The following is a 19,699-nucleotide window of genomic DNA, read 5'->3' on the forward strand; positions in this document are numbered from 1 at the left end:
ATAATGTAGAAAAACATTATTCTCTCTATTCCTGGAAAGAAGGTAAGCGGGTATTATTTTGCTGGAGTGCATTGTGAAGTACGGATCAAAAGTCTTAAGTTTTTCTATACTTTCACTCAACAATTCCAATTTCAGGCATTTACCCTAAGAAAACAGAAGTGAATGTGCACAAAGATTTAAATGCGAGTATGTTTGTTGCAGCATTGTTCCTAATAGTAAAAGACTGACTTCAACCTAAATGCCTCAAACAGGGAATCAGTTAAATAAATATTGATACAGCTATATAACTGGATACTACAGAGATAAATATTTACTTGGGAAAATATTCATAATTCACGTACTAAAAAAAGTTTCAGAAACAATCTTTTCACGATGGTCCCATCTTTAAGAAAAAAAATAAAGAGAGGTAGAGATCTGAAAAATTCTATCAGTAGTTATTTTGCATGGTGGGATTAAGCATGAGGGTTTTTTCCTTTCTTTTTGTCTGTATTTCACAAACAAATAAGCATTTGCATAAATACTTTTGCATAAATATAGCAACTGTTAAAGTTGCCACACACAGAAAGAACTGACTTGTAACTCATGGTTTAATATTCTAATTAGAAAATAAAAACTACTTTTAAAAAAGAAAGAGAAAGACAAGGAGGAAGAACATGGCGTGGTGGCAGATTAATCTGTAGTGATCAGAAAAGTGTCCTGCTTGGAGAGAGTGGGTCAAACCTTATAGGCTAAATTAGTCCACTTATCCACTCATTCCACAGACATTTTCAGAGCACTAGCCATGTGCTGCTCACTGTGATCGACCCTTTTCCTATAAAGAACAACTAACCATTAAGCAGGTAAGACACAGAAACAATTGGAAATAACCAAGAATCACAGACTGAAGTTTACTTTTCTGCATAGCTTTCAATCTACTTTAAATTTAGACATCAGTGTGAAAAGACTTTCCAACCTGTCTAAAATATTAAACAAATATAAGTCTGATTACGAATAGTAGCACCCCCAACACTGTCATAGTCAAGTATTAATAATAATGACTATGGTGTGAAATTCATCTAAGTTTTGTCACCACAGGTACATTTCCCTTCCTGTTTGTGTCTTAAAATAAAGTGTGATATAGTACAGAGAAAAATGAAAATTTAAAGAAAGCTAAATCACCCAAATGCTTTGAATCTTAAAATAAATTTTATTTTGCTCTTTAATGAGCTGGTATTTTCTGCAACAATTGAAAACAATGGTCTGGTACTATACAGAGAGTAATGGAACTTACAGGGTGAGAACAATGAAAGTAACTGCGTTTGGAAAGCAGATGTTCCTGGCCTGGAAATATTTCCCAGATGCGAAATGGAAAAATGATTCTCTGGTCCAGTTGCCTTGGAAAGTGAGGTGATGTGTGGCTTAACTAATTAAAATACTATCTATTTGAGCACTATATCCAGAACATAAAGTGATGGCTAGAGTCTTATGTCTACAATAAAAATTAGCAAATGACATAAATTACAAAAAGCAAGGAATAAAAATTTACTTCAAAGAAATTCTGAACACAACTTGCCTACTCTCTAAAGTAAACTTATGTTTGAACTGAGACATAGGTAGTATTTGAAGCAGATGCCTACCAGAGATGAAAAAAAGCCAAATCACTGACTATATTAAATGTAAATTTTCAACTCATATGAAGAAATCAAAGAGAAAGATCCAAACCAAGACCAAATTGAATTTCCCAAACTCAAGTCCCTTCATTTTTTCCCCCCTTTAGTGTATTTACATGACTCCAGGTCAGAGCAGCGTTAAGAGAGTTGCGAATTTGTTGTTTCCAAATTGCCCTGAAAACTGGAAGTTTGCACATGCAGTATCTTCCATCATGTTAATTGACTGTGGATTCCATCAATTCAAGCTCTGGAAACTGAATGTCCTGCCTTAGAACAGTCTGTGTATTTACCACGTTGGAGGAGATGCCTTTAGCTTAAACTCTGAGGCCGTCTGCAAAAATGGCAAGTCTCAGAGTTGTCACATACGGAAAGAACAGACTTACAACTCGTTCAGCTGGCTGCCTGTTGTGTGAGGCCTGCCTGGCGCCTAGGACAGACCTCCAAGCAAGCTCTGTGCCTCCACCGTTAATATCAAAGACATTTCCACTGAGGTAAGAGCTGCAGATCTAGTCTCCAGATACACAAATTTCGTGCTGGGAGGCAGAACCAGTCTTTCCCAAGTAATTGTTACGTTGAATGAAACAAAGAGTTTATGCAGGCATGAAGTATTAAAAGCAGATATACTGTAGATATCTTCTTGGGCATTCTGTATAAGCTAGCCCTCAAAAAATGGAAAGTCGGTGTTTATTCTTCGGACATTGTTTGCACAGAAGCAGCTTTTCTGAAATGTGCTTTATAGTCTGGCTGAAAACACAAGTTTTCCAAAAACCTCTTATCTTAAATCTCTGAATTTATCCATCCAATAAAGCTTAATTTTATTTAATATATTATACATAAACACATGGTTGAAACGCTACTTTCTTATTTTGGAAAGAGAAGAGACTTAGACTATTGTCCAGAAACTCAGTATGACTTTGATGTTTATTAGTTTGAAGAACTACAATTTCTGAAAAACTGACAAATTTGTTTTGAGAAGTTTAATATTGAAACCAGATTACAGCATGACTAAGAATTAGTAATATTTATGAGAAAAAATGATAATGATCTATGACGTTCTGTGAGTCATTAAAAATACTTATTCAGCACTTCAGGATCAATTTCTCTTCTACCTGATGAAATACTATGAATGAACACAAGATAATCTATGTCTGTCTGAAAAAGTAGATGCTATCATTAACTTCTCTGAAATGTGGACAGCGATTATATAAGTGTCCGTTTGTTCTGCCTTTCCAGAATAGTTTAATTTAGGGTCAGGTAAGAAGAAGGTTAAAAATAAAGAGGCCAAAACAATTGTAAAAATGCTGATGATATCATAAAAGAGATCATTTTAGCTTTTGCTTACCACATACATAGTCTTGCTCCAACGAAAACATCTGCCTGTCACCCCATAAACGTCCCTACACTTCTCTTCCCTTTATGAGCAAAAAATGGAGTTTTAAGGGGCGTTTAATAGCCAGCAGCTGTTGGGCTGCCAAATACTGCATCTGGAGGAGAGTGTGCTCTTCACATGGAAAAAAATCCGAAACTATTGTTTAATTTTCTTAAAGTGCACCGACGCTTTGCATAACGACATTTGAATGCTTTGAATATGGGGAAAGACACAGGAGCTCCTTAAGTGCATCTGAAACCAGTATATTGTTCCCAGAAGGCAATGAATGACTGAGATTGTATTTGATCATGTTTAATACACAGCTTCAATGAGTGCTAACGTAAACGAGTTTAATGCCTGGTAACAGCGACACTTGATGAGAACTTAACATTCATTTTATTCCTCTGAGATCAGCTCTATTGAGGCTGTAATGAATCATAATAGTTTCCTTGATAGGTTGTAATTGTAATTTTCTGAACACATAATTTATTTTTAAGAGTACTTAACATTTCTTGAAATAAACGTTAGGACAGGGAAACATCTGCTTTACAAAAATGAAAATGAGGAACTGGCATTATAAGACTGCTTCAGAACAAGGATGACCCCAGGATCATAACGTGTTGAGTGGGGTTGCTTTTAAAACAATGTGCTTCAAGATTCTGTTAAAGGAGAATATAAAAGCTATGAAATACTCTATTTACTTTAATAATCCCCTACTGGGATCAAAGTTATTTCCTCCATTTCTTTACTTGTACTTTGAAAGGAAGCTTGGTATGACAGACATAATATCAATACATAATACTTCAAGAGATGGTAAGTTTTATCCCTGTAGAACCTAAAATGGTTCAACTAGAAAGGAGTCAGTTCAGGAGAGAAAGAGAGAAGGATGACTCAGCACTCACTATTGCGTCCCTGCCCTGTTGCCTCTCATCTCTCTTCCGTCTTTCTCACCTCCCCTGAGACAAGATAACGGCTGCAACATTTGCCTCATCCACTCATCCTTCCTTCTGGACCACAAGTCATATACACCTTAAAGATTAACTTGAAAACTCTCCCCTCAGTTTTTTAAATCACTACCAAAGGACCTACCTCTCTCTCTTTCTCTCAGAAATACAAATATTTTACTACTGCAGAAAAAAATATAGCTATTAAATTCTGTGTAATTTTCATAATTGGTCAATGGAGAGAATCTAAACATTAATATGCATTGCTGAGGAGAGGAGGCAGTAGAAGGGGACCCAGGAGCTTAGAGTTCCTACATTCTCCACGTGGAGGGAAATGGTTTATGCTGTGCATGTGTTTGGGGGGCGGGGTGCCGGCGAGGGTAATCCTACCTCTTTGCGGAGCGGCTGTACTGAAGAAAAAGCTAAGGATAGACATATCTTTAAAAAGCATGAGTTTGCTCGTCTGCCTTCCTTCCTTTCTCTCTTTTTTTCTTTGCTTTTATTTCACTCTTCCTGTTTAAAACTGGTAAAGTTTGCCAGATATGGACCTCTACTACCAAAGGAGAATGGGGTATCCTCTTGTCTAGCAATCATTCAACATCATATGTTACCTTCTGTCCCATATCTGTAGCATCTTAGAGGTTGTCAATATGATCAGTTAATCCTCAAACTTCTCCTGTGATGTAAACTTATATTTTACTTGCATTTTATAAAAATTTATGTGAAATAGATCAATGCTTATTGTAGACCTATTGTTAAAGTGAGTTATAATATTTTACACTGAGTTCTTTCCCTTGAGAGAGATACAATCTTATCAAAGAGACAATGCTTATACCCACAGCACAGTTAAAGAATAATAAAGAGTGGTGAATAATAAAATGCTAAATTTATGCAATTAAAGGCTAAAATGCTTTTTTATGGACATTGAATATAACTGGTTAAGAGGAGTGGGAGAATCCAAACATTTCTGTTTGTTCAAGCTTCTAGTCTTCTCCCTTGCCAATTTTAAACACTGTTGCCAAATTAGCCTATTGTCAATGCCCTGTTGAAAATTCTTGATGGCTCCCCTTGTGCACAGTCATGATTCTCATATTGCAAGTACATATGGGCCCCTTTTACTGAAAAGATTTTCACAGACCAAGAACCCTGAGACTATGTCTCCAAATCAACAGGTATGAGAATCCTAGTTTGAGAAACACTGACTGACTTAAGAACCTGAGTTTTATTATTTCTTTAAATTATCTTTCCCTTGAAACCAGTTTTGCCTTTAAAGACAGAGAAACATTGGCCTATAGAATAAGTTCTCAGCTATTCAGTCTCACTTAAGATGCCTTTTGTATTACATGCCAGTTATGGAAGCCAAACTGAACTGCTGTCTTATTCCAACACAGGTCCTCAACTTTCCTACGAAGACATTTTTGTGCACACTCTGACGTCAGCCTGGAATGCTCTTTCCTTCTCCTTTTCCATCTTTTCCTCCATTTTCTTTTTAACAGAAATTAGGTCAAACAACTCCTTCTTCATGTATCTCTTTATGCTCACAACAAGGAATCTCACCTTCCTCTGACTTCCAAGGGCAGTTCATCTGTGTCTCTTCTACGGCACAAAACATCCTATGTGTATTATGCTTAGGTATGTGCATAGCTTTTCTAAACTGCAAGCAGCTAGAGGATAGGGTCTGTATCTGATTCATCCTCTGCAAGCAGCTAGCACCATGTCTCGCACGTGAAAGGTGCCAAGTAAGAAGTCAAAGAAATAACTATATGGGTCAATGAGTAGAGTGAAGCTTGAGAGAAGCCATTAAAGGTTGATAGAATGTGGAAAGTGGCTGAGGGAGGGATTTTGGATAAAGAACCTAGGAAACTGCTCCTCCAATCCCTGAACTAAGGATTTAATAACACAGGAGAGAAGATATATAATTACTTCTTCACTTTATTAATGAAATAGAGTTGTTTCCTCGGAGAATATTTGTGCTATTCAAGAAAAATTATCTTAAGGGCCAAACTTGTCAAAGGATATTTACCAAATACTTTAAAAATCAACCTCAATAACCTATCATGATTCTTGCCCCTTGGATAGCGATGAAAGAAAATGTATTCACACGGTCCACGCTGTTATCCACCATCTTTTCTTATTCACTCTACTTGGTTCTATCTAGATAGGTTCTCGTCTAGTCTTAATAGACTCATCAAGCAGAAGCGCTATCATTAGAGTATTAGTATTAGAGGTGTACGTTCTTTAAATAAACGTCATTATTACCTTTCAGAATCTTCTGACTGATTGGTGAACATTACCAGTTTCTCTTCATATTTCTCGTTTTTGTTTATGAGTTGTCCACATGGAATCTAAAAGAAAAAAATATAAATGACATGAGGTGTGGACGTGTCTCAAGGGAAGATAACCACGTCAGTCGCCGGAGGAGAAAACCACCTGTTAAATGCATTTTTCATCAAAAGCCATGTTTTTGTTCTGCTGTCTTGTTTTCAACACTGCCAGTTAGGAGAAGACAGACCACAAATGTGCCTTCTGCCTAGTTTCAGTCAAAGGTACAACACTGGGTATAAACACACAGACTCCATCTTTCAGTAAAGGAAGAGCCTCGTGACAGGGAGAAATTGTCCAGGAGCAAGTCAAAGAAAGCTGGACATTCCAACATTCCAATCAGAAACTGCTCATGTTGTCAGAATGACATGTTTGTACTTCAATTAGCGGCAGTCCATGAATGACTTTTCCAGGAGTCCTTAACGACCCAACGGCATGACAGCTTTCTTCCCAGAACGCCATCCATTCTGCTTTTTCTCCAATAGGAGTTAGTGATTATTTCCATGATTTTCAGGACAACAAGGGAACTGGTAATGTGACCATTAAAAGAGAAGGAGGAAAATTTTAAAAACTGTGTTTAAGACACAGAATTTTTTTCATTTCCCTTTTTTTTTTCTCTATTTCATATTAATTGCAACTTAGGCACCAAATTGTGGTCAAACATTACACAGACCTCATAGCACCTCGTGGGGCTTATAGTAGAATGTTGAGATTGAAGCATTTGAAGACATGTGTCTGTTTTAAAAGCCAATTCCTGAAGGCACTTAACACATTTCAAATCCATCTGGAAACCCCTAATTGCTGTGATCCCATTAGAAAATGTGGGCAGTTCAGGTCTGTGGGAAACATGAGGCCAGCTTTGTCTGAGTTTCATGATTTAATGGTAACAACAACCAAAAGAAAAGTTTGTTTGTTAAAATGCTCCAAGAAGGATTTGTTTCAGCTATTGGCAAGACGTCTGCACACAGCGTGGGAGGGTGGCTTTTTAATTTTGTTTTGTTTGCAGCTTATGACAGCTGTTTAAAAGTCATCTGTACCACCATGGTAGCCGGGGACTAGATGAAAGCAAATGCCTTCCAGGACTGTGGTAGGAAGTGGACCACCAACCTGCACAGCCATCTTTCAACTACACAAAACTGCACAAGTGCCCAGTTCTTTTATGTGGCACCCCGGAAAAGTGACACAGTTCTGCAAATGCACCAAAGAGGCAGGCAATCGAGGTACCACCTGACAATGAGTGACTCGGAGTAAGTGCCCGTATTATAATTTCTGGAAGATGAGTTTTTAAAAATTTTAATTAATTACTATGAAATAAATTTGTAGTAAAGTTTTAAAAAAATGTCTCCGATGGTTTCAAAAATTACTTTTTAAAAAATGCTTAGCATTTTCCCCAGCAGATCTGAAATGACACACAGAGTCGTGGAGTATCAGAGAATCATAGAATTGACACCCTCGAGAACACTCAAAGGATTATGACACTGTCATTTTACAAGAGAGGGAACAGAAGCTCAGACAGCACAAATAATTTGACTAATTAATGGTTGATCTAGGATGAGACATCAAGTTATCTGACTGCTAGTCAGTAATTTTCTAATGTTGTTCCATAATTGAACATTATACAGACGAAATTTCAAGTTTGAAATAAGGCAAGATCTAACGTTAATACAAAAATATTTTTAAAGTAATATACAAAATTTTTACATTATAAATGAAATCTCATGAAAATACATTTCTTAGGCAATGACACTGTATTATTTGAACTCTGGTGGTAAACCCCCAAAACAGCATGTGGGGAGGGAAATTTCCAGACTTAAGTTTTATAGTATAAGATTCACAGAAATGCCTCTGAGGCACTGGGAACAGACAAGAGAGGTATTGCCTCAAAGGTCTTAGTTTACTAGACATTGTATTTCCTTTCTAAATAGCCTTTTTATAGGCTGGAATTTTACACTTCTTACTATTCTATCTAGGAAGTCAAAATGTCAACTAGTGATAACCAGAAAAGTCGATATCCCAGGCATAATTATAATTTCTAATAGTTTATCCACTTCCACCAATGGAGATGTTTTTCCAACAGAACAGTAACAAAGTAAACAATCAGGAAAGATACTCAGCAATTAAAATGCTTCCCTTTCAAGTGGAAGCAAATAAATAAAATTAAGCCAACCTTGAAGACACAGGGCCTTTGTTTCTCAATACTACTGTTTCATTTTTTTTAATCTTAGAAAAAATAGACAACTTCAGAAGTCTCATAAGACTTAGTAAGCATTTGTGTGCCTTTCCGAACTTTATCACCACTAATGACAAGTCAAGTTGACATTAAACCATAAGATAAGCAGTTCTACTGAAGTTCTGTCTCCAAAAGTTTTTCACTGAACAAAAGCACAAAATCACTCTGGAAGGAGGGGTATGGATCTTTATTGGCTGGTGTGAAGACATAAAAACAGGCAAGAGCAAAGTTTCCACTACAACAAACCAGGAGACACAGGTCAGAACTCCCAATTCTAGCAGCTCGCTATAGTTCCCTTTGATGGTGGTTGATTAATTTCTTGTAAAATGTGTAATTCAACATTTTTGCTTTGCACAACATTTTAAACATTTGAATCAGATCCTAAACGGGACAACCAAGTGAGACATAAGAACACGGTTGACTTTCATTAAAGCAAATTGTATCTGAATACCAAATAGTGGAAAGACAAAGGAAAGATGGAGTACGTGACCCCTCTTAACCTTTGCCCACTCAAGGTGAATTTCTCAGATCTTTCATCCTGAAGTACTTAAAATATAACTACTCAAGTTTTTTCTGCTTGATTGTGGTGTCTGCCTCCTATACTCCTATTTCTGTTAGCTTTTAGGTAAAAGTCAGCAGATCGTTCTTTTCTCTCATGTCTGTGAGGTTTACACTTTACCCCGCAGGGTCATCTAGAAAGCCGTTATTTTGCCCAGATATGTTCATGTATGTAGTCCACGGGACACAGAACCTTTGCATGCTATGATCGTTGATGAGAGGAGGGACCATAACACAACCAGTCTATACCAACAAAGCTACTACGAAACACTGAGATCTCTCTTCTGAAATTACTTCTGGAATCTACGGCACATTCTTTTGAAAATTTTTGGAAGTTACCTAAATTATCAGGTTAAAATTTTGTAAATAAGGTGAAGAAAGTAAAGCTAAGGAATACCAGTGGTTTAAAAAACATCGTAGGGTGAAAAATAATAGAGCTGACTTCCTTTCCTTATTGGTAAACTTTTAAAACAACATTTCTTTAGATCTGCAGAAGCAGGATAGCATAGCAATTAAGAGCAGGCTTGGTGGGGGGGTCCACCTGGTGGTGCGGCAGTTAACTTCATACGTTCTGCTTCGGTGGCCCGGGGTTCACTGGTTCGAATCCCGGGTGCGAACATGGCAACGCTTGGCAAGTCAGGCTGTGGCAGTTGTCCCACATATAAAGTAGGGGAAGATGGGCACAGATGTTAGCTCATGGCCAGTTTTCCTCAGCAAAAAGAGGAGGATTGGCAGATGTTAGCTCAGGGCTAATCTCTCTCAAAAAAAAAAAAAAAAAAGAGCAGGCTTGGAAAGAAGACTGCCACAGTACAGTCTTTGCTCCTTTAGTGACTCTTAGGGGAGGTTATAACCTTTCTGTACCTCTGTTTCCTCTTTAGTAAGATGAGGATAGTAATAGTATGTGTCTTATTAGGACTGTAATGAGGCTTAAATATGTTGATATATGTAAAATTCATACACTAGTGTCTGGAGCGCAATTAGTACGCTGTAATTGTTAATGGTTGTCATTTAATGGAGATTTAGGAGGGAGGAGATAAATAATTGTGGTCAGTTCACCATCTTGACTCATGGTGAATGAGGGAGCTCATATTGGGATGGCATGGTGTATGGGGAGTTAATATAGCTGATTACTTCTAAGCCACTTTGACTCAAAATTCTATGGTTCTAAGATTCCAAGTAGAGAAATAGGTGTTTGCCTTCAAAGAACTCATCATCTTGTTGAGAAAATAAGATGTGTTTTTTATTTTCATATCCCCAGGACCTGGCATGGTACCTAGCTCATAGTGAGGACCTAATATAACAGTGAGGACGTAATGTTTGAAGAGCAGAAGAATGAAGGAATGATACCTAAGTGTATAAGGGAAATGATGTTAGGGGCTGGCCCCATGGCCGAGTGGTTAAGTTTCCGCACTCCACTTCAGTGGCCCAGGGTTTGCCAGTTTGGATCTTTGGCGCAGACCTGGCATGCTAAGGCGGCATCCCACATAGAAGAACTAGAAGAACCTACAACTAGGATATACAACTAGGTACTGGGGGGCTTTCAGTAGGAAAAAACAAAGAGGGAGATTGGCAACAGATGTTAACTCAGGGCCAATCTTCCTCACCCAAAAAAAAAGAAAAACAAAAAGAAAAATGATGTTTAATGAAAAATAAACAGTATTGACAATGAAGAGTTTGAGGATAATAAGACTTAACTATGGCTGACAGCAGTTCCTCAGATACTTTTAGATTATTTATATTGTTTTATTTTTGCCTTTTTTTTATATCGAGGAAATTTGAAATTAAGACAGCTTAAAATTTTACCTCAAGTGTTTTATAATTTTCTTTTCCAGGGGGAAGGCTAGTGTAAACCACATGTAATTTCTGGGAACCAAAAGATTTACAATTAAAGACCACAGAAGTAAGGGTACCTAACTGGCTGACAGCATTTCTTTCTTTCCATCATTTGGTTACTTTCTTCTTCCTCTTCCTCTCCTCCTCCGCTTCCTCTTCTTTTTAAGGAGTTTCTTACTGCTCGAGAAGCAGCTGTTGCTTTCTGTTTAACTTAACCAAAAGATGTCCTGACTTCTTGGATGGATTTCAGTACATCAGTGAAGATCATAAGCTGTTTGATTGTTTAAGCAGAAGTTTACACAATCCACAGTTCCAAAATAACCCAACTTTAGAGGATAAACTTACTTTTGGAAGTAAACCAAGTTTTATGAACTTTTTGCCGTTTGTGGTGACAGCTCTGAATACACTTGAATTTCTAAAGTCAGGTTCAAGGGCTAGGGTGTGAGTATTACCAGTCACAGTCAAACTCTGTAAAAATAGGTTTTACAGACCTTGAGAATGTCATGCTAAAAATTACCAAAGAATTCTTCTACCATTGTATAAGTTTGTTATGTTGGTCAAGTCTATGTTATAGCATTGGAATGCATCAAAATATATGTGCAATCAAAGCCACGACAGCTTTACTTAAGCCAGAAAGAACCTTAAGCTGATTTTTATCTACATAAAATGCTCGTCTGTCTGGGGCATACAATTTACAACTCATAATCCTTACCTACAAACTCTGTTTCATTCCAGTATCCACCTTTACAAAATTCAAAATCAAATGTTAACCAGGTCCAACATATTGAGGATGAAGTATACTAGGTAAGTACTAACCATCATGAAAATTATTATCCTTATATTCATATACGTAGTAAATAATAAAGATTTTATAAGATAATATGCTTTAAAAACATATGTAACACTTACATATATAAGAGCACTTGTATTGATTTTTTTAGAAATGATATTTGGTATCTAATGCATAAAAAACTTTATCAATCACATAGGAGACCTATAGTCAGTTAATCCAAAAACTGTTAAACCTGGGAGTCAAGAAGAATCACACATTAACAGCATAGTAATTTATTATAACTTAAGATACATAAGCGCACATCAGTTGCCAAGCCCCCTTTTCCAAGTGGCGATCTGCTGATGCTGTTTGATGTGGACATTCCGGCCCACAATGAATCCTCTGTGAATTCCAGTTTTAGTTTCTTTACAAAGGAATGAAAATTTTAAGATATTTACAAAGCCGTCTGAAAACAGAATGCTTTGAGATCTTTACGATATTTTTCCAATCTTTGATATTCTCACCCAATTTAAATTTGTCAACTCACCTTTATTGGATATTTCTGAATTACTCAAAATTAGCTTACGTGGAAACAACGGTTTCTATCTTTTTTGTACTCAAGTTTCATTAGCTTATATAAGTTTTATTTAAATTATGTAATTGCAGAAAATGTAAGATAATCATAAATAGCTTGGGGGAACAAAGAAGACTGGCTCTCAGCAAATGTCCCACTCAGCTTTTGGAGACAGAAATAAGTGACTGCCCTCAGCTGCCAGCATTGAGCGTGCCTTGATTGCTGGTCTGTCTGTTTTACAGAGAGAAGGGACGGCATGGTTCGTCCATGCTGAGTTGCTAAGTGGAGGTGGGAAAAAGAGCAGTGGTTTCAGGCAAGAGTGGGAAAATGCCTGCAGGGTAGGCGGCTGACATAATTGGTGGCATTATTGGGACACATAAGGATTGAATGTCCCACCTAACAGCTTTAGAATTCAATTTTTCAAAAAAGCAAAGTGAACAAACAAAACACAATGTTCTTAACAAAAAAAAATTTCTGTTTACTTTCAGCAATTACCAAGAGTCTATTTTTCATAGCCTTTTGTGACTTCCATAGCATGAGCTTATTTTTGCCAATATGCAGATAATAATGCACAACAGTTTTGAGATCTTTGCTATTACTAGTAAGAAAGAAATGTGAAGGAAAAGGACCCCCACAGATTAGAAACCAGGAGTTTTTTTGTTTTTGTTTTATTTGTTTATTTATTTTTGGTCCCGATTCCTAAATTAACTAAATGTGTGATCTTGAGCATATTATTTTCTCTAGGTTTCAATCCTCTTCTGAAGAATCAAGGCCTGGTTGGATTCTCTCTAATACCCCTTGAATTCTAAAATTTATGACTATCACTGCCAAATATTGACTGTCAGCATTCGGGACGGTGACCAGGATTACTATTGGGTTAATGCTTAAAGCAGCAGGGTGACAAGGGTGCTATTGTCCTCCAAGTTTGGCTCTCCTTAAAACAGAATGAAATGACTTGTACAAAACTGGAAAATGAGCTGGGAAGCTGAAGGGTCAAACAGCCTTTCTTTATGCTTAATGTTCTATTCTGTTGGCTGGGAAGAAATAACTTCAAGCATTTTATAGGTTCTCTCCAATTCTTGCAAACCATCGACCATACCATTCACTTATCCCGGGACCACTAGAGAAGGGTCCTAACTGGTGTGCCCCTTCCCATTCTTGGCTCCCTTTTATCTGCTCTCCACATTGCAGGCCTAGTGTTCTTTTTGAAATACGTTATTTTATCCGGTCATCTCCACTCTCTCCATCCCCACAATAAAAACACCTTCGTAGTTTTCCATTACAGTGACCAAAGTCCTTATCATAGCTGAAGGACTCTGCACATCTCAAACGGGTCACATTTGGATGTGGGAAGCACTGTTTCTTTGTTTTGTGAGAACTCTTCCCATATGGCAAGATGCTTAATGTGACTGGCCGGCAATCATTATTATGACCAAAATGCTGCCCTCTCCCCCACTGATCCAGAAGCACCTTCCAGCCTCTTCTCTTATTACACATCAGCCTTTTTGTCAGTTCTTTGAAGGTGCCATCTTCCTTCTGCTAGTCTTTGAAGCAGCTGTTCCTTCTCCTTAGCATGTTGTTCCCCTCAAAGTAAATCTCCCCTGGCTTCCCATATTATACCACTCTTTTTAATATACACTCTTACAACCGTATTCACGTCCCCTTTGTAGCGTTTATCATAATTGTAATTTCACTATTTTGGTGTGTGAGTGATTATTTGCTTAAGGCCATTCTTCTCCCCTAGACTGTAAATTCTGTGATTTTACATCCGTTTTGTTCACAGCTGAATCTCCAGTACCTAGTGCCTGCCTGTAATACACGCAATGCTCCACAAACATTCAATGCATGAATGGAAGAATATTAATTACGCCAGCACTTACCTGAACATGGAACTGTAACATTTTTAATACAAAATCTTGAATATAGTTTCCCAGTAACACCTTAGTTCAGTCTGACACTCTTTATGCCAGTTCGTATGTTCCAGAAGCTTTACCCCTAGAGCTCCCTATCATAGTCGTAGCATCTCCAAAAGAATTTAAAAAGAAAAAGGAACCCATGTAGCCTAGAAACAGGAAATATAAAGCCTATCAGGTGACTATAAAGCCAACCTAAATTTGTTAGCACAGAGCTAAGATACCATTAAAATGTTTCAGATCATTTATATGCAAAATTAGGCAAATGTTCAAGGCTTTTAAGAATACAATAATATCATTCAAAACATTTAAGCCTATATTCTAAGTTTTTGTTCATTTATTTCCTCTAGCAAATAAGATTCCTGTATCTAACAGGTGCTTAAGGCCCTTTGATTGCAGTGTGGAAGAAATCGGAGGAGAGGAAAATTACACACCACCCTCATTTACAGTAATGGCTTGAGGGAAATTGAGAATAAGCAAGAGATTTTGGCTACATATCGTTTGGCTAAACCAAAAGAAAGAAATACCCAAGAAAACTGCTCTTTTTTTTTTCCATTTCATGTTTCTGAGAAAGGTGTCAAATCAGGGGACTTTTATCATCTATTTCCTTCTAAGAAGTCTTTTTGTTTTATAGCAATAAAGTAAAATTCTTAACACCACAGATTCCTGATTTGCTCAATCACATCAGGGCACCGGCACTGCTTCTATATGAAAAACTGACATTTGGGGACTAAAATGGGAAAAGTTCCTGAACCAGGAGGCAGGAAACCAAGATTCTGTCACCGGGGCTGTCATTAAACTTGTCTTTCCCTAGATAAGGTGATTATCGCCATCAAGAGATTGACTTTATAACGGTTAAGAGCCCTTTCCACACTTAGGTGCTGTGAATATGGCAGTATTGCTCTCGATGCCTGCGTCTTAGAGGCTCACTGAAATATGACCAATGGCCAACTCTTACCCTGCAAAGAATGTATTGTTGTCCATAGAATGGTCCCTCATTCTGCAACAAGACAAGCATGTGATTACTCTGGGTCTTTATCCAGCTCTATTTTGGGAAATATTCTGGTACTGTGGATTTCTACTGAAGAATTTCACTAACGTCTCCCAAATTACAAATTTGCCTTTCTTAGCATCAGTATGGGAAAGATGATTGAATTAAGAGTCAAAGACGTGGGTCCCCATCACTCTCTTAGACTCAACAAGCTATGTGACTTTAGGCAAATTATTTAAACTCTGTGAGTTTCTCACCTGTGCAGTGATAATGTCCTTTCTTCAAAGGGAATAATACAGAGATTAAATAAGAGGTTGCATTTGAAAGCACTTACAATTCACCGGCACTACGAGATTTGCCTGGAGTTACCTGGTGAATAGTAAGCTCTAAATTAATATGGTGGAATTTATTCTTTAAATTTTAATTATTTCTTATATCAATTATTTTTTTAATTGAGTTCTTAATAGTGTACGTCAATGTGAGATTTCAGTTGTACATTATTTCTTGACTGTCACCACGTAAGTGCTCCCCTTCGCTCCCTGTGCCTACCCCCCAGCCCCTTCCTGTGGTAACCACTGAACTGTTTTCTTTGTCCGTGTGCTTGTTTATATTCCACATTAAATATGGTGCAATTTAAGTCTTGTTTAACATTGACGACTTACTGGAAAGCCTGCAGAAAAAGTGATTTTTATGGGACATGAGTGTTATAATGTGTGTTATTATTTAAGAACGTTGATTGTTTTGCTGATAAGCGTGAAAACGTGAGATTAAAGGTGTATCATTTATCTTATTGGAATATGCTTCAGGTGAGTGTATTCTGACCAAATTTTTAGCAATAGAAGCCATGTCAGAGACTATACTTTCAAAATAATAATAATATATTATTATTATTAAAATCAGGCAATTGTGATAAATCAAAATACCTATGACTACATGGCATGGAAATTACCTTGGAACTTTAACATCCAGGGGATTATCCCCAGATTAACAAACATATACATAAAGAACTATGCCATCTTAACAGGACTCAAATGAAAATAAATGAAAGACTGTTTAATTATAATGAGTATTAATAATTACTGAGCTCAGCCTGGGATTTCAGTAAACGCTTTCTGTGGGTAAATGAAAAGTTGAGATAAGACTTGACCCCTGGGCACTGGAATTTCAGATACAGAATTCATCCTTTGTTTTTCACATGTTAAATTCAAGATCCTGTCAGACTAATTCTATAGTCTCTGCCTTAGTCTTATCTTAACCTTAATGTTTATGGTTACATTTTTTGATACTTTTTCTTGTTTTTAAACAAGCAACAGACAATTCTCAAATTGGAAATTCATCTTTTGTTTATGTGTGTGAGGAAGATTGGCCCTGAGCTAACATCTGTGCCAATCTTTCTCTATTTTGTATGTGGGATGACACCACAGCATGGCTTGATGAGCTGTGTGTAGGTTTAACCTGGGGATCTGAACCTGTGAATCCTGGGCCGCTGAAGTGAAGCTTGGGAACTTAACCACTACACGACCAGGCCAGCCCCTCATCTTATTTTTCAATGTGTATTTAGGCAGGATTAAATTTGTCTGCCTTAAACACTTTAAAGTTGAGAGTCTTCCTAGTCATTTTTTTCAATTATAAATCAAATTTGATTTGCTTTGATACAGTTCCAATAATTTATGTTTCTCTCTACAAGAAAAATTCAAAGGTAAGCACATTTTCCTGTTGTTTAGGCTGAACAATTTTTTTCTTTTTTTTAATCTACTGTTATTTTGCCTTTTGTAATTCAAAAAATGTAAGCTATCTTCCCAGAAGACTTTTGAACAGCTTCTCCTGATAGTTTGTGAAATGATAACGTATTCTCTAAAACTGAAGAAAAAAATGGACGTGGCAATCTATGTACACTGATGTACCTTGTCAGTATACAATCTGTCTTATCGTCATCTGGACATAACTTCTTCTTTTATCAATATTTATTTACATCAAAGGAAAACATTTCACCATATTTGTAATTTAAGATGTAACTTAAAACTGTGAAAGGGCTAATTTACCTTCAAAGTATTCTATGAATTGCACTGCTTAATTCATTTCTTCTTGCAGAATTTATACATGTCAGCTTAGCGAAAGAAGAGAATAATTAACTCTGATTACCTACCATAATAATCTATTAACTGTGTGCTACCTGCCCCACCGTGAACTATTTCTCTGTTATCCAAGCTTTTTTACATTCTTCAATCAAGGGATCTGTTTGTTAGAACTGTGCTTTGCAGCCACAAGAATAATTTTCACCCATATGTTGTTTTTATTTTAAAACCATGGGGATTTTAAATCTTGGCAGTATTTTCAAATATAATTAATTTTTCACTCATGCTCTGTGCGATTTCAGTAGAAAGATTTTATCCTTGCTTCTTTCTTGAAGACTTGAGGACATATGTTTATAAAGCACCTTTCTTTTATTTTAAATCCTTCACCCTCATGAAAACAATGCTTGAAAGATCCAAATTATCACAACCCCAAACAGATGGGAGAACGACTGTGACTAACAGGTTTTCCTCTGAGAGTTTGTCAGTATCTCATCTTAATGAGGAAGCAAAGTTTAGATATTGATAACGTGCTAAAGAGTAGAGCATTAAAGAGCAAATTTTAAAAGTTAACAACAAAACGAAGTCTAAGGTTTTATCCTCAGCAGGAAGTATTCAGCTGATGAAGAACTTAGTAAGCATCTTCCCTCCCGCCCCTCCCCCTGCCCCTCTGGATAAAGACGCCTAACCCCAGTGGAGGAGGATGGTCAAGGAATCAGACCTTGATTGATTAGGCCTATGGGATGCTTGCCTGTCTCTTCTACACTGTTCCACAGGCCATTTTGTCACCGATGTGTTTCAGGTTCCTTTAACAGGAGGAACTGAGTTTAATACTCAGTTTCCCATGTTTAAAAATGATTATTTCTTCCTCATTTATCTCATGAAAACTGGAAAACAGTATAGCGGCTGCAAATTTCCATGGAAAAGTTGTACTGGAAACCAATGATTTACTAACTAAAGTGTAAACTTAGTGGAGAGAGAGAGAGCAGAAGCAAGCTGAGAGAGAGACAGAGAGAGGGAGAGAGACAGAAAGAGCCAGAGTGAAAAGGGAAGGAGAAAACGAGAGGACAGCTTTTCCCTTATTTTCTGGACTTTAAAAGTACATTACAATTCTCATTAAAAAAAAAAAAAATAGCCTCCAAAAACTGAGGAGAGGATATCTGAAAACAATCTGTTAACATTGACCCATTCTACAAATACCTGCTTGTCCCCCATAGCTTTAAGGGCCTGTGAAGCCTTACACCACGGGGCAGGTCCGTGGATGCCATGCCATTTAAAAGGGGGCTTTCGGAGTTTCTGCAACAGGGCATTGCCTGAGATTCCCAAGAAGAATGAAGTCCCTTAGCACTTCACAGCAGGAAATTTTGTGGCTAAGCCAGAGACTTATCGTTGCTAGATCAGTGAAACATTGTAACTCTGCTCAGGGGTGTCTAGTCCCCGTTCGTCCGCTGCTGGCTTTTAAAATGAATCTTCCTTGGATGTCACTCGGATCGCTTATACTTAAATGATCCCCGGGGAAGTTGATTTCCCAATCTCCTTTTGCAAATTTGACTATTTAAATAAGACAGTCCAGTGACTTTATATTTACAGATACATTCTTTTAGACCTTTTTATGCTTCCCATCAATGTGAATATGTAGCACCATGCAGGACACCTGTAGCAGCGACACATCCGCCTGGACCCCAGCCGTGCACATTGCTTAAGCAAATTAATAATAGCCTAAGAGAGCAAGCAGAGTAAAACCACTCCTACGAGATTTAGTGATTCATATTCAATTTAGTGATTATTTACAGAATTGTTAGAAATAATAAAGTAAATAGGATAACATTCATATAGTTAACTGCGTCATTTCAAAAGCTTATTTTATCTGACGCGGTCGAAGGGGCTAACCGGTACAACCTATAGAAATTTTAAAGGAGAACATCGCACATTATTACACTTTGTAAGTTCTGTCTCATTTCCTACCTGGAATACATGAAACCATATCTCAAGTGCCAATACTACCAAACTCATAATCAATCCCATAGGCCATTTTAATAGGAAAACATTAGGCATTTTAAAAAGAAATTAAGTTACAGCAAACTCCGTTAAGGAAGCGAAATGAAAGTAAAGGCAGAGCGCTGTGTTACTCACCATGTTCTAGACTGAAAGTCCCTCTCAGATCTAGGCAAGCGTACTACAAGGTGTAGGAGAGATGTGGAGAGGCTGTCTTTATGACTCTTTGAATCAAACAGTAACTAAGTGGTTTAAGTAGAAACATGTATTTTGAAAGGTTAATCCACCCATGCACAGGGAAACCCCTTTTTTAAGAAAGTCACTCTGCTGGCTATTAATATTCACCTCTCGGATACAAATACAACCTACAGATAAGAGATTCACGACCTATGTGAAAATACCACAGAGGATTCCCTCTTAGTCTCTATGCTGTAATGGAAACATAAGAAAACAATATACCTCTTCAGGCAATCGGGG

General features: G+C 37.2%; 1 protein-coding gene across 2 annotated transcripts in view; it reads right to left on the minus strand.

Annotated features, from left to right (window-relative positions):
• The window catches only part of TNIP3 (TNFAIP3 interacting protein 3), a 99,799-nt gene extending 80,402 nt beyond the window's left edge, over positions 1 to 19,397 (minus strand). The window contains exons 1-2 of one of the 2 annotated variants that reach the window (XM_070504692.1): positions 19,361 to 19,397; positions 6,222 to 6,307 (exon numbers count right to left, since the gene is read on the minus strand). In XM_070504692.1, the coding sequence (XP_070360793.1) occupies positions 6,222 to 6,307; positions 19,361 to 19,363 (89 nt within the window). In that variant the 5' untranslated portion in view covers positions 19,364 to 19,397. The remainder of the gene's footprint in view (positions 1 to 6,221; positions 6,308 to 19,360) is intronic. The other variant, XM_070504693.1, reaches the window with a different exon arrangement.
• Positions 19,398 to 19,699: the final 302 nt, after the last annotated feature.

This window comes from Equus asinus, chromosome 3, assembly GCF_041296235.1.
Source record: "Equus asinus isolate D_3611 breed Donkey chromosome 3, EquAss-T2T_v2, whole genome shotgun sequence".
Taxonomy (NCBI): Eukaryota; Metazoa; Chordata; class Mammalia; order Perissodactyla; family Equidae; genus Equus; species Equus asinus.